At 40.4% G+C, this 13,477-nt stretch overlaps 1 protein-coding gene across 4 annotated transcripts in view; it reads left to right on the top strand.

Annotated features, from left to right (window-relative positions):
- Nmt2 (N-myristoyltransferase 2) overlaps nt 1-13,477 on the top strand; it is a 63,579-nt gene that overhangs the window by 23,185 nt on the left and 26,917 nt on the right. For 2 of the 4 annotated variants that reach the window (XM_063253806.1, XM_063253804.1), the window contains exon 2: nt 2,795-2,848. The exons of the other annotated variants lie outside the window; for them this stretch is intronic. In XM_063253806.1, the coding sequence (XP_063109876.1) occupies nt 2,795-2,848 (54 nt within the window). The remainder of the gene's footprint in view (nt 1-2,794; nt 2,849-13,477) is intronic. 4 annotated transcript variants of the gene reach the window in all.

Genomic DNA, 13,477 nt, shown 5'->3' with positions numbered 1-13,477 from the left:
TGAGAAAGCTTGGGTATTGGAGATATTTAAACCTGAATGTTATGCCTAACAGCTATGGTGTCCCAGCGGTTTCTAGAGAAGACTTAGCCAGCAATAGTGAAGTAAGGCAGGCACGCGAGAGAGCTCCCTCGGCTGTGGAGCTACAGGGCACCCTCCCTGATGTGGCCTTCTTCGGCACCTCACATGGTCCTTGCTGAGCACACAGAGATGCTCAGTAAGCATTTGACGAAGTATTGCTATGAACTTTACCATCAAGATGGGGAATTGTAGCTCTCAGAGTTATTTTACTATCTGGCAACATATGACTGGAGCCACCTTTACAGCCAGAATCATCCATGCATTTATTCGACAAATATGTGGTATTAATGTCTGCTAGTGCAAGGCATTAGAGACCCCAGTAGTACAAGTATGCATAGATTTTTTTCCTTAATGTGTACCTATAAATACATACCTAAATCATGAAATAACAATACAGCAGAAGTACCAGCCTTCAGAACAATGAGGAGGAAAGCCTGAAACATTCTTGCTCTCAAATCAGAGAATATACAAAACCATACACATCCACAGCGTATTTCCAACTCTAGTACCTGGCTGAAATATGTTTGTATATGCCCAATTGTTAGGTGTTTGTGGGCATCTTTAGTCACCAGGTGATTTTAAATATAAACATCACAGTAGTACACATTTAATTCCGCTGATGAAAGTACACTACTCATTTAGGGGTGGGAACGTATTTTTTAGATCACTTGGGTGCCACTTGATAAGGTCTTAATGTATCTCTACAAATGAGCTCTGCTTTCTATTTTAGGATTAGGAACAGGGAAATAGGAATCAAAAAGCACTCATTTCTTAAAAGTTTCTCTCACTGTCAAACATATATGTCATATTTGGACTTTACAGAGGCACAAATTATGCATTTTAAATTACAAGTTTATAATTTCTTTTTTCTTTTTTGGTACTGGGGATTGGACCCAGGTCCTTCTCACTGCCTTACATTCTCAATCTATCTTTCTTTCTTTCTTTCTTTCTTTCTTTCTTTCTTTCTTTCTTTCTTTCTTCATTTAGAAATAGGGTCTTACTAAGTTGCTAGTTGCCTAGGCTAACTTTGAGTTCATAGTCTTAGTTCCTTGTCCACACAAAGTGCTGTGCTTACTGGCATACTTCACCACACCCAGCTAAAATTTCTTACTTTAGCACAAGGATTTAAAATTCATCAGCCTTCAAAGGTAAGAGGTCTGTTTTATTGTTACGTCTGTGGTTCCTTATAAAGATGAGAGTGGATGTAGGTACCAGATGTATAGTTAGCATTTTGTTGTGATTGCTGAGTGGCACTAGTGTGTGGAGGGTGTTTACATGAGTACTGAAAGAAAGTGGACTGGCTCCTAACTGGCCTCGCCTTGAAGGAATTCATCATATCCTATTGCAAATGCAGCTCATCCACCCTCCCCAGGTTCTGGGCTGGTGAAGTATCCTGCATGGTGTTCTCCTAGCCCACAGTGAGGAGGCCGGGGAAACCAGTGAGTGCTGATGTCTGCCGCACATCTTCAGGAACAGATACTCCAATGAAGAATCAGAGAACACTGAGCGTGCTTGGAAGGCAGCAGGAGGACTGTGGTAGGGGCCCTAGTAGGAAGCAGGAAGGAACAGCATGGTTTCTCCAAGGAGGTGATGCTTGGGCTGAATCTTGAATGACTTACAGCTAGCCAGAAAGATGAAAAGTGCCCTGGCAATGGAAGTAACAGTGTTATACAAGGGTGAAGGACTCTGATGATCTGGGCCCTTATTGTTAGTGCAGATATTTTTATACTATTTAGGAAAGTCTGAATTAGTTAAGAAAACTAAAGATAAGCATGCCCTGTGACCTAGCATTTCTCTCTTTGGATTTACCAGCTTGAATGCAGAAAGATGTAAGTGCCTGAATATTTTTTGCAGCAGCCTTGTTAACATAGGAAATACTCAATAAAATGAAGTATATCTTGAATGCTACATAGCTGGTGAGGAGAAATGAGGTAGCTTAATATATCTAACATAGTAAGAATCCCCTAATATGTTAAGTGGAAGGAAGGGAAAATTCATATTTCAAAATGCCACACTTAAGATTCAGTTTTTGTTTAGAAATTATTTATAGCAAGGAGCTGGGGGTGTAGCTAAGGTAGAGTGCTTGCTAAGCACATTTGACCTCTAGCACCACAAAACAAACAAACAAACAAACAGAAAACCAGAAAAAAAAACATTCATTGTTAAAATGAGAATGTGCTTAGGAGAAGAAAGACAATGTTGGAAGCATATAAACCAGAAAAAATATTGATTGCCTTTGAGGGATGATATAAGGCATTAATATATATTAATGACATTCGAGTCTTGTGTGATTAATGTATAACATAATAATTAGGTAAAAATCAAGAAAGAAAACAGGTAGGTATAGATAGAGCTGAATGATATATTGCGATAGGTCACGGCCAGTTAACTTCCTTACACAGAGTGATAATATAATAATTTCTGACACTACATTTTAATTTACCTTCTAGGATTCTGTGGTAGAGTAAACCCAAATAAATGGAAAATTTAAATCTCCTTGTATCTTTCTGTTAGGGTTTTCTGGCAAAATAGAGAAGCAAAGGAAAGATAAAGTGGCCTTTACTAAGGACTCAGAGAGGAGCCTACAACCCATGGGGGTTTGGCTCTGACCAGATAGAGAAAGCAAAGGGTTATATGACCTCTGATCAGAAGTGCCACATGGGACAGGCATTGATGATGTATGAAGAACTGATTGTAATTTTCTTCACACACCCAGGAAAGGAAGTTGTAATTAAGGCTGAAGGGGAAGAAGGAGGAAGTTGTTACGAGGGTAAGCATTTTTGCTTTGGCCTTCCACCATGTTAGACTGCCGCCATAATGTACAATAATCTACACTAGGACAGGAACCTTTCTTTCTTGTCTTTGTTTTGTTAGGAAAGGGAAAAGACTCTCTTACTACTTCCTTCTGGATGGGGGTGTCATGTTGGGGTTTAGGAGGGGTTGATAGGATGACAATTGATGCCCATGCAGAAGCTGGTACGAGATGTTTCAGCCAGGACAAGGAGTTTATTGTTGATGAATGTTTGCACCATAGACTGGAGAAATAAAAAGACAAGATGTATGAGGAGGCAGGTCTCTATCATAATTAAAGGACCCAGGAGAGATAGAAGTAAAGGTGCCATGATTGAATATATGGTTCCATCAGAATCATGGTGAGGAAGAATCTGAAAAATGAGCTTAAGAGTTGAGAGGGGTGAAGGGGTGAAGTTATAGGAAGCAATTATTCCCCAATCCGAAAGGGTAAAAGTAAAAGTGTAGATAGGACTTGTCCTTGGTCCAGGGATTGAGCTGGAGAGAATGGTAAGCATGAGAAATGTAAGGCTTGATAATTAAATCATGTTTGGGAAATTATATACCAGGGGTGGGGAGGGCTGTGGCTGTGTCACTATAAGTGAGACAGGAGCCCAGACCCAGAGGGCTCTCATGTTTAGCTAAATGGCTGATGGTGGAAAGAACTAAGATAGTTATTATGTAGAAAAGTATGGCAGCAGTTTTACATAAAACGTGGGAGTCTTTAGGAAAGACTGCCCAGAATCTTACAGTGAAAAAAATAACTAATAGAATGTAAGGGATAAGGAACCAAATAGGAGAAGAAAACATGGCTTAGTCTGAAAGTTGTGGCTGTGGGCCCTTGGTGAGACAGAGACAAGTGGGAAATAGGAGATGTGATGACTACTCAGCATATTTAGAGTCAGGGAAGTTAGGGCACTGCTTACCTTGAGTGACATGGAACCAGAATGGCAGGCCAATGACCTTGATCACCATTGGAGTTTCAAGGATTACTAGGTAAGGCCCACTCCAATTTGGTTGCAGTCCTGTGGAGTTAGGAGATGTAAGCTAAATTAGGTCTACTGAGGATATAAGAGGATCTGGTTTGGTCCCATCAGAGGGTTTGGGAAGACAGAGATTGGCATGTTGTTGCAACAAGTGTTGGAGGAAGGAGAGAATTGGATTGTAGTCTGCAAGAGGAGGGAGACTTTGGGATCTAGGAAGATTGTGGAGTAGGTATGGTCAGCCATACATGAGTTCAAACAGACTTAGAAAAGTAGGATCCCAGGAAAGTGCTCTGAGCTTGGCTAAATAAAAATGGGGGAAGAAATTGAGGCCAAGGTTGGTGCATCTCTTAAAATGAGTTTTTGTGAGGTGTGTTTTTATGAGGCCATTTGCCTTTTCTATTTTTCCTGAGGATTGTGGATGGTATGGAATGGGTAGACACCAGGAGTGATTTGAGAAATAACGGTTGGACCATTATCTGACTAGATACTCTGAGGTAGACCAGACCTAAGAATAATTTGTAACAGGACTTTAGTAACTACGTCAGCAGTTTCCCTGGTTCTGGGAAAGGCTTCTATCCATCCTGAAAAGACAAAAGTAAGAATATATTTAAGAGTTTTGAGGCAGGGCATGTGTGTAAAATCTATCTGTCAGTCCTGACCAGGAGTATATCCACAAAATTGGTAAGTAAAAAAAGGGAGTGGAATATGTCCCTTAGGAGAGGTTTTAACACAGAGATGACAGGTGTGGGCAATCTGAAGGATGATAGCCCTCAGAAAAGGATGTATGACTACTGGGGCTAAGAATCTGTATAGGGCCTGTGATCCCACATGGAAACACTGACTTGTGAAAGTCAGCGATGATGTCTAAGGCCTTATCTGGGAAACAAGTTCTGATCCTTGGAAAAATCCATCCGAGTGTTTTGTATGTAACCTGGTCTATGAAGCAGTTATATTTGTTTTGGTAATTAGGCTGAGGTCGAGTGTTTGGGACTAATGGGAGAAGATGAAAAGGACATGGCCTTTGTGCAGCTAACTTGGCTTGTGTATCAGCAAAGGCATTGCCCTGAGCAATGGGATCTGCAGAATTCTGATGTCCCCTACAATGAATAACTGGTGCTTGTTTTGAGAGTTGGTCTGCTTCTAGGAGTTTAAGGATGAGAGGTATACTAATGATAGAGGTTCCCTGAGTGTTGTTGATAAAACCTCTTGCCAGATGACAGCATGGGAGTGTAAAATGCTAAATGTGTACTTTGAATCAGTGTATATATTTGTGATCTTGTCCTTTGCTAGTGTAAGAATTTGTGTTCTTACAAATAAGTTCTTCACTTTGTGAAGATGGCCCAGGTAGCAGTGGATTAATCTCTGTGATTCTTGACTGTTCATTGCATATCCTGCTCTTTTCCGATTGTCTGTATTTGTTGAACTACCATTTGTGAACCATGTGTCATAGGCTAAAGAGAGAGGTGTGCTACTAATCTGAGGGAAAACGGTAAGAGTTATCTGTAAGACTTCAATACAGTCATGGTGAGGGTGGTCTTCTGAGGTGGGAAGCCAAGTTGCTGGGTTGAGAGACTACTAGTTGTAGAGGTAGAAAGGTCCTCCCAGAAACTACTAGCAACAGCAGTAGAAGGGTCCTGAGAGAGGATTAGATGTACCTGTTGAAGGGGAGAAGGGGTCATCCGGGCAGAGAGTGCCTTATGTGAGATAAGCTCATTTGGATGATGATGTGAGTATACTGTAATAGATTGTCCTGACAGGAACTTTTTAGCTTCCTGTGTCAGTACACAGGGCTGCAGCTGCAAGGGCTTGGAGGCATCCTCTCACTTTGTTGTCCAGCTGTTTTGACAAGTAGGCTACAGCTTGAAAAGAAGGTTCTTTTTTGTGTTTTGGTACACCTACAGCATTGTGACCCTGGGAGGTAGCATTCCAAGAGAAGGATTAGGTGGGATCAGGAAGGGTAAGGGCTGGGGCCTTTAAGAGAGACTCTTTTAGCTTTCAAAAGGAAGCATTGTGTGAGCATCGTGGGATCTGGAGACTCTTATATGGAGCCCTTGGAGGCTTTGTAGAGGGGTTGGACTAGAGCTGCAAAGTTAGGAATCCAGAGATGAAAGAAGTTAGCTAAACCCAGAAAAAACAGAACCTGTTGTTTGGTTGTAGGCATCTGAAGATCTCAGAGAATTGCCTTGTGATCTGTAGTGATAGAACGAGTGGTGGGAGTGAGAGAGAGAGAGAGACCCAGATATTTGACCTTTGGGGTAGCTACTTGGGCTTTTAGCAGGAGAAACCCTGTACCCATGACTGGAGAGAAAATTGAGGAGACTGGCTGTATATTGTGTGGCTAAAGTATGGGACAGAGAACACAGGAGAAGGTCACCAACGTATTGAAGAAGAATGCTAGGTTTGAGGTCAAGAGCTGTAAGGTCAGCAGCAAGAGCTTGGCTAAAGAAATCAGGACTGTCTCTGAACCCTTGGAAGAGCACCATCCAGGTAAGTTGTTGAGACCTGAGAGTGTCTAGGTCAGTTCACATAAACACAAAGAAATCCTGACAATCAGAGTGTAGAGGGATGGTGAAAAATAAAAAGCGTCTTTAAGGAATAGGATTGTGAAGTTAGTGGTAAAAGGAAGAATATGAGATAGCATAGTATAAGGGTTTGGCACCACTGGGTGAAATGGGGTAACAGCGTCATTGATCACCCTAAAGTCTTGTACCAGACAATAGGACCCATTAGGCTTGAGTACAGGGAGAATGGGAGTATTGTAGGGTAAATAGGTATGTTTGAGAAAACTATTGTCTAAAAGATGCTTGATTATAAGTTTGAGCCATCATAGATATTTGGGAGCTATAGGATATTGGGAAATGCAAGGAAAGATTGAAGGATCTCTAAAATGAATAAAAATGGGTACAGCATGTGTAGTGTGGGTAGGGTTGGAGGTGTCCCAGACTATGGGATCAACAAGGGAAGAAGGGAGAGGAGAGGATGGGTTTCTGGCACATTGTGATGGTGTTTGGAGGATGAGAGCTGTGGGGAGGAAGAAGGTAAAGGAGCTTTTGGAAGTTAAGCTTTTGGAGCAGATACCTACCTAAAAGGGATGTGGGACATATTAGTATTACCAGAAAGCTGTGGGTAAAGAAGAGAATTTGGAGACTGAGGGTTTAACACAATAGCCTGAAAACTCAGGAAGAACACTAAACGTTGCCCCCAGTGTCTACAAGTACGGAGAGTGTCTTATCTGAGACATCCAGTGATACTCAGCGCTCCAAGAAGGATGCCTTAATGGGAGCTGTGGGCCCCAGGCCCTGTCAATCTTCAGCAGCAAGCCCAAGTAGATCAGCTAGCAGTAAATCTGGTGATGACAAGATCTCCTGTGAAGGTCAAAGAATTAGAAGATGGCTTACCTGCTCTCTGATGGCTAGAATAATTGGTCTTCCATTGGCCCTTGAGACTGCAGAGGGGGCAGGGCCCCAAAAGAACTTGTGGATTGGAGCACTCTTGCCCAGTATCCTTCCTTGTTGCACTTGAAGCATGGTCCAGGAGGGGACCTGCCTCAGGCAGATCTGCCTTGTTTTGGTTTACCTGTCTTGGGAGCCCCAAGTGCCATGCTAAAAGATCAGATTGATATTTAGCAAGTTTCTTTTTTATGCCTCTTTTTTCTCCTATTGAGTTCTGTCTCTGTTGTTGAAAACACGAAAAGCCATAATAAGAAAGTCTCTGTGTGGGGTTTGAGCGCCAAGTTCAGCCTTTTGTAGTTTCACACTAATGTCAGGGGCAGACTGCGAAATAAAATAAGAGTTAATAACAATTGTCCCTTCTTTAGAATCTGGGTTTACGTTAGTAAACTTAATTAGGGCATCCCTAAGACAGGTTAGGAACATAACATGGTTTTCGTTAGTCTCTTGGACCTTTTCTAAAACCTTGTTATAGTTAGTATGCTTGTGAGCTATGTTATTAAGACCCACAATTATACATTCAATCATCTTATGTACTTTATAAGAACCTTCTCCAGGAGACTTTAAGATCATTTCTTCCAGAGCTCAAGGACCTGTCCAGAGCACAGCCACACTGGGCTGCACTTGGCAGGTTTCAAGCCTGCCCAGGACATGCCCAGTGACCTTCTCCCAAACTGGAAACTCAGCTGGCAGCTCAGGTAAGTAAATGTGTCATCCCAAGCCCCGGGAAGACTTTAAGATCATCTCTTCCAGAGCTCAAGGACCCGCCCAGAGTCCAGCCACACTAGGCTGCGCTTGGCAGGTTTCAGGCATGCCCAGGACATGCCCAGTGACCTTCTTCCAAACCGGGAAACTCAGCTGGAAGCTGGGGTAATCTGCACACCACCCCGAGTCCCGGGACACTTTAAGATCATCTCTTCCAGAGCTCAAGGACCTGTCCAGAGCCTAGCCACACTAGACTAGCCTTGGGAGGTTTTGTGGACCAACTATATTATGCCCAGTGACCTTCTTCAATTGCGGGATTTGACAGCAGGTGAAGTGAGTTCCAGGGCATTGGTCTTTGCCCAGGGAGAGCTTTAACCCATCATCCACAGTGGATAGGTGCCTGCCCAACTGCCTGGAACACTGAAGGTGGCATGGGAGGCCGTGTGGGCCTAAATGGACAAGGCTAAGCAACCTCCATTCAGTCCCAGGCGCCTAGGGCATAGGAGACAATTTCCAACACATCCAGAGGAAGCCTTGGAACAACACTTGAGGCACAGAAATATAGGAAAGTGACAAAGTGAAAGACCAAAATGCAATCTCAAACCTCCAGTTCATCCCAAGAAATCTTAGGAGCTATGTACATAGAAGAAAACATATGCCATACACCTGAAATATTGGACAAAATAGCAACTGAAATAAAGAAGCAACTCCAGGAAGCTTTAAAGGAATTCAAACTAGAAATAATCTCCGAGGTAAAAGAAGAAATGATAAAAGAAATGAAAGAGATGCTGAATGTATCTAAAGAAGACACAGTTAAAAAAATTGGAGGAACTAAACAAAAAGGTAGAATCCCTGGATGAACAATATAAGAAACAGAATACATAAACTAGATGCAAAGAGATATACAGGAAATCAAAAATTCCATTGAAAACTGTAAAAACAGCCTCAATGAAAGTGAAGATAGAATTTCAGACCTCGAAGACAAGATTGCAGCTAGTGAACAGGAAAGGAAAGATCTTTTAAAAATAGCAAGAAATCAGGAAATAACAATTCAACAGCTGTAAGATGATGCAACGAAAAACAATATAAGATTAATAGGGATAAATGAAAAAGAAGGGGACAACATAAAGGATGTCAAGAGGATATTTAGAGAAGCAATAGCTGAAAATTTCCCAAACATGAGATTGGAAACTGATATCAGAATCAGTGAAGCATATAGAACTCCAAATAGCCATAACCAAAATAAAACTACACCCAGACATATAACAATCACCATCCCAGAATTTCAACAAAAGAATAAAATATTAAAAGGTGTCAGAGAGAAAAGACAGATGAGATCACCTATAAAGGAAAACCTATCAGAATCACAGCAGACTTCTCAACACAAAAAAATAAAGTCAAGAAGAGAATGGAATGAAGTATTTCAGTTCCTAAAGGAAAATGATTTCCAACCTAGACTGATATACCCTGCAAAACTGTCCTTCAAAATGGATGGAGAAAAAAGATACTTCCATGACCAAGAACAGGTAAAGAACTTCATGATCACCATGAAGAACCATGATCACCACACAAAGAATACTAAAAGACAGTTTAGATACACTTAGGAAAAAACCACTAAGCAAAGCAGACAATTAACAGAAAGATAAAGATGCAACAGCAGAAAGATAACATGTCAACAATAAACCAACATATAACAGTTATAACCATTAATGTAAATGGTCTCAATGCACCAATTAAAAAAAACAGACAGGCAGAATGGATCAAGAAACAACATCCAACCATATGCTGTCTACAGGAAACCCATCTAACCCAAAAGGATACTCACAGACTGAAAGTCAAAGGATGGAAAACAATATTTCATGCAATAGGGACCCCCCCCCAAAAAAGCGGGGTTAGCTATTGTGTTTGCAGACAATGTAAACTTCAAACCAATAACGATCAGAAGAGATAAAGAAGGTCATTACATGCTGGTTAGGGGAAAACTTCTAGTTATCTCTAAGGGAAGAGATAACTATCTTAAATATATTTGCACCAAATTCCAGAGCACCCAGTTATATAAAACAAGTATTAACAGAAATGAAAAACCAAATTAGCAGTAACACAATTATAACAGGAGACCTTAACACACCATTGACACCAAGGAACAGATCAACCAAACAGAAAATCAGCAAAGAAATAACAGAACTGAATCACACCTGTGAACAAATGGATTTGATAGACATATACAGAGTGTTCCATCCAATAACATCAGAATACACATTCTTCTCAGCAGTACATGGGTCATTCTCTAAAATAGACCATATATTAGCTCACAGAACATATTTAAATAAATGCAAAAGAGTTGAAATTATCCCTTGCATGTTACCAGATCAAAGCGCCATGAAATTAGAAATTAATGATAAAAGATACTGCAAAAATCCCACAAACACATGGAAACACACTCTTGAGTAATCAGTGGGTTACAGGGGAAATCAAAGAAGAAATAAAACAATACCTAAAAGCAAACAAAAATACAAATACAACTTACCAGAATCTGTGGGGTGCAATGAAGCTGTCCTCAGAGGAAAATTTATTGCACTGAGTTCCCACATCAGGAAAACAGAACGAATACAAGTAAACAATCAGATGTGACACCTCAAACATCTAGAAAAATAAGAGTAAGTCAAGCCCAAAGCCAAAAGAAGAGAAGAAATTATAAAAATCAGAGCAGAAATTAATGCAATAGAGACTAAGAAAACAATCCAATGTGTAGGGAGCAGCTTTGAATAGCTGCTGCTGCCCTGCCCCTCCTGCCTGAGGGCATTTTGTGTGTCAGCCTACATTTCCCATGATCCTCATGTCCGCCTACATTACCCATAATCCTCTCCTGCTTACGTCATATATCCAGATGTGATGATGACCTATCAGATAACACTCTGTGCCCTCTTCCTGCCCTTGGCCCGCCCCCCACCCTATATAAGTTGTAGCCATTTTGGAAATAAACGAGACTCGATTGGAATCGCATCCTGTCTCCATCTCTCTTTTCTCTTGCCCTGCCCCCATCCCCGATCCCCTCTCCAGGTGAGACCCAGGTGAGACCCACAAACTGGTCCGCAGGCTGGGTCAAGTGGCGCCCAACGTGGGGCAGGTCAAGTGGCGCCCCACGCGGGGCGGATCACCAATGAATCAATGAATCAAAGAGTTGATTCTTTGAAAGAACTAATAAAATTGATAAACCCCTAGCCATCCTTATTTTAAAAAGGTAAGAAAAGCTCAAATTCATGCAATAAGGAAGGAAAAAGACGAAATCACTACAGACTCTGTAGAAAAACAGAAGATCATCAATACCTATTTCGAAAACCTACCCTCATTGGTTTGATAACACAGGAGAAATAGACAGATTCCTAGAAACATATGAAGTACCAAAGCTAGGTCAAGAAGATGTAAAACTGCTGAATAACCCAATCTCTATTAATGAAATTAAAAACATAATTAAGTCCGTACCTACAAAGAAGAGCCCAGGCCCAGATGGATTCACTGCGGAATTTTACAAGAAATACAAAGACTGAATGCTGACACTCCTCATACTCTTCAATGAAATTAAAAGGGAAGCAATCCTTTCTGAGTCATTCCTGGAAGCAAATATTACTCTAATACCAAAACCTGAGAAAGACCCAACTGAAAAAGAGAACTACAGACCAGTCTCCCTAGTGAACACAGATGCAGAAATCCTCAATAAAATACTGGCAAATAGGATGCAGCAAATCATCTAGAAGATTATACACCATGACCAAGTGGGATTCATCCTAGGCATGCAGGGATGCTTCAACATACATAAATCAATAAATGTAATCCACCATATCAATAAAGCCAAAAGTAAGAATCACATGATCATTTCTATAGATGCAGAAAAAGCTTTTGATAAGGTCCAACATTCATTTATGATAAGAACCTTACAGAAAATTGGAAGAGATGGTCTTTACCTCAATATAATAAAGGCCATTTATGACAAACCAACAGCCAGCATCATACTAAATGGCCAAAAATTGAAGGCCTTTACTTTGAAATCAGGCACATGTCAAGGATGTCCCTTGTCACCATTCCTATTTAATATAGTACTGGAAATACTAGCCAGAGCAATTAGACAAGAGAGAGAAATAAAAGGGGTAAAGACAGAAAAAGAAGTTAAATTATCATGATTTGTAGATGACATGATACTCTTCATAGAACCCCAAAACTCCACTGAAAGGCTCTTAGATATAAGAAATAAATTCAGCAATGTAGCTGTATACAAAATCAATACTCAAAAATCGATAGCATTCCTATACACTAACAACAAAATCACTGACAGAAATAAAAGAAGCCACACCTTTCACAATAGCAACCAAAAAAATGAAATATTTAGGAATTAGTGTCACAAAAGAAGTGAAAGACCTATACAGGGAAGATTATAGTTCACTGAAAAAAAGAAATTGAAGAGGATTTCAGAAAGTGGAAAGACATCCCTTGCTCATGGATAGGAAGAATAAATATTGTGAAAATGGCCATTCTCCCAAAACTCTTATACAGATTCAATGGAATTCCAATAAAAAATAACATCAACATACCTTGTAGATCTCGAGAAATCACTCCTAAAATTCATCTGGAGCAAGAAGAGACCTAGAATTGCAAAGGCAAGGCAGGAGGCATCACAATCTCTGACTTGAAGTTATATTACAAAGCTACACACTGAACCACCTTATCTTTGATAAAGGGGCCAAACGTGTTCACTGGAAGAATGACAGTCTCTTTAATAAATGGTATTGGAAAAACCAACTCTCCGTATGCCACAAATTAAAACTAGACCCATGCCTATCACCATGTACTAAATTAAAATCTAAATGGATCAAAGATCTGAATATTAAAACAGAAACACTGAATCTATTGGAAGACAAATTGGGTAAAAGCCTTGAAGACATATGGGTAAGTAGAGAATTCATGAACAGGACTCAAACCACACAGGAAATACTTTCCAGAATCAATAACTGGGGTCACCTCTTATTAAAAAGTGTCTTCATGTCAAAAGAAATCTCCAGCATAGTGAAAAGAAAACCCACAAACTGGGAAAAAATCTTAGTGAACTGTCCCTCAGACAAAGGACTTCTGTCTAAAACAGATAAAGAATTGAAAAAAATCAGACCCCCAGAATTCAAAGATCTAATCCAAAAATGGGCATCTGAGATGAATACACACTTCTCAGATGAAGAAATACAAATGACAAATAAATACATGAAAAAATGTTCATCATCATTACTCATTAGAGAAATGCAAATTAAAACCACACTGAGATTCCATCTCACTCCTGAAAGAATGGCCAAGATCAAGAAAACCATCAACAACAAATGCTGGAGAGGCTGTGGGGGAAAAGGAACTCTCCTGTACTTTTGGTGGGAGTGTAGACTAATGCAACCATTGTGGAAGTCAGTCTGAAGATTTTTCAAAAAGCTGGAA

This window comes from Cavia porcellus, unplaced genomic scaffold (assembly GCF_034190915.1).
Source record: "Cavia porcellus strain 051 isolate PalLab524CR breed Dunkin Hartley unplaced genomic scaffold, mCavPor4.1 scaffold_7, whole genome shotgun sequence".
NCBI classification, from domain to species: Eukaryota; Metazoa; Chordata; class Mammalia; order Rodentia; family Caviidae; genus Cavia; species Cavia porcellus.
This window is presented reverse-complemented; position numbering and strand designations above follow the sequence as displayed.